At 42.8% G+C, this 1490-nt stretch overlaps 1 protein-coding gene across 1 annotated transcript; it reads left to right on the top strand.

The window, feature by feature from the left end:
* Nucleotides 1-557: 557 nt before the first annotated feature.
* On the top strand, nt 558-1437 carry LOC102206574 (calsyntenin-3-like). The gene is made up of 2 exons (XM_005755929.2): nt 558-770; nt 927-1437. The coding sequence occupies exons 1-2, from the start codon at nt 615-617 to the stop codon at nt 1074-1076; spliced, it is 306 nt and encodes a 101-aa protein (XP_005755986.1). The 5' UTR covers nt 558-614; the 3' UTR covers nt 1077-1437.
* The last annotated feature ends 53 nt before the right edge of the window (nt 1438-1490 follow it).

Genomic DNA, 1490 nt, shown 5'->3' with positions numbered 1-1490 from the left:
CTTTTGTAGACGTCTTACTGACACAAAGGCTTTTATGTGATTTGCCACAGCAGGATTTCTTTCTACAATGACAGCAGACTGACTGAATGTGAAAAAAATTGAGACATCTTTGACTTTTTCTTTTTTTTTTTAAAACACCTCGGGCTATTCGTCATCTATTTTGTAAATGAATGTTTCGTTGTAGGGTGTTATGTAATGGTTTTACTGCTCCAGCCCTCTTGAGATCAAATTAGCCTGTGTTTGAACCATAATCTAAAATGACTGTACGGCACCTGTATAGTTTTAACGTTTAGCAAACAAACTTAATTTGATGACTATGAACAAAATTAGGTTGTACATATGGAAGTGAGCATTTAAGGCAGGAGGACAGCACACATACAGATGACTCAGAATTGAACTACAGTGCTCCCCATGTACCCCATCCATCGCATGTTTTAATAATTCTGAAGAACAACAGCCACACGAGGCATTGGGTGCCCAGGTAGTTGTGATCAGTTAATTGCTGTGGGACTTTGTTGTTTCATAGGGTGATAATTGGAAAATTGTGGTGTGATTCTTTAATCTGATTGCTCTATTTTATTCCAGTGGTCCCAGGAGCAGCCACCGTCATCATAATGGTGTGCGTAGGTTTCCTGGTTGTGATGGTGATCCTGGGAGTTTTCCGAATCCGCTCAATCCATCGCCGTGGTGAAGGAGCCAGAGGCGGGGCTAAGGAGGGCAGCAGTCAATGGGACGACTCTGCGCTCACCATCATCGTAAACCCAATGGAGGTAATAAAGATGTTTGATTTTCATTCTTTGTCTTATGTTGCCAAAAGTGTTTGCTCGTCTGCCTTCACACGCGTGAACTTTTCAGAGTATTCCCTCCAAAAAAACAATAATTATTGATGTGATCACACTTCTTCATCCACTTCTTTTTTCCCCCAGTCCTACGAGTCTCGTGTGGGCATCTCTGCCGACACGGAGGGCGAGGGGGAGGAGGATGAGGAGGTAGCAGAGTCGCCTGACGACGCGAGCGATGACCAGCGAATCATCATCAAGAAGGAGGGCAGAGACGGCAACGCCCGTCGCTACTGAGCCACATGTATCTCTGCACCCGTTCTCATGGAAACCACAACCCAGCTCACTAGTCACACACTCCAACACTTTTAATATCAACGAACGACTAGTATAAGGAATGTAAGCTTACAAACACGACGCACAATGCAGTCACCGTAATACTCCTGACACCCAACGCCATATGTGACCTACAGCCAACAACAGGCTGCCTCCACCTAAATGTTCAGTGGCACAATGTATACAGCTAATGTAATTTAACCACCTGATTAAACCCCACCAAATTTGTATGTGGTGCACCAGTGCTAAATCACAAAATGGTCATGTGTCTGTATAGTGTAATACTGGTTGAATAAGACTGTTTTGTTTAAAAAAAAAAAAAGAAAAAGTAATAATAAGATTGTATTCTATCTTTTGTCTTCGAACACAGAATGA

The sequence above is a fragment of the Pundamilia nyererei genome, unplaced genomic scaffold, assembly GCF_000239375.1.
Source record: "Pundamilia nyererei isolate P.nyererei 1_Seehausen unplaced genomic scaffold, PunNye1.0 scaffold05092, whole genome shotgun sequence".
Lineage (NCBI taxonomy): Eukaryota > Metazoa > Chordata > Actinopteri > Cichliformes > Cichlidae > Pundamilia > Pundamilia nyererei.
Note: the sequence above shows the minus strand (reverse complement) of the source record. Positions and strands in the feature narration are given on the sequence as shown.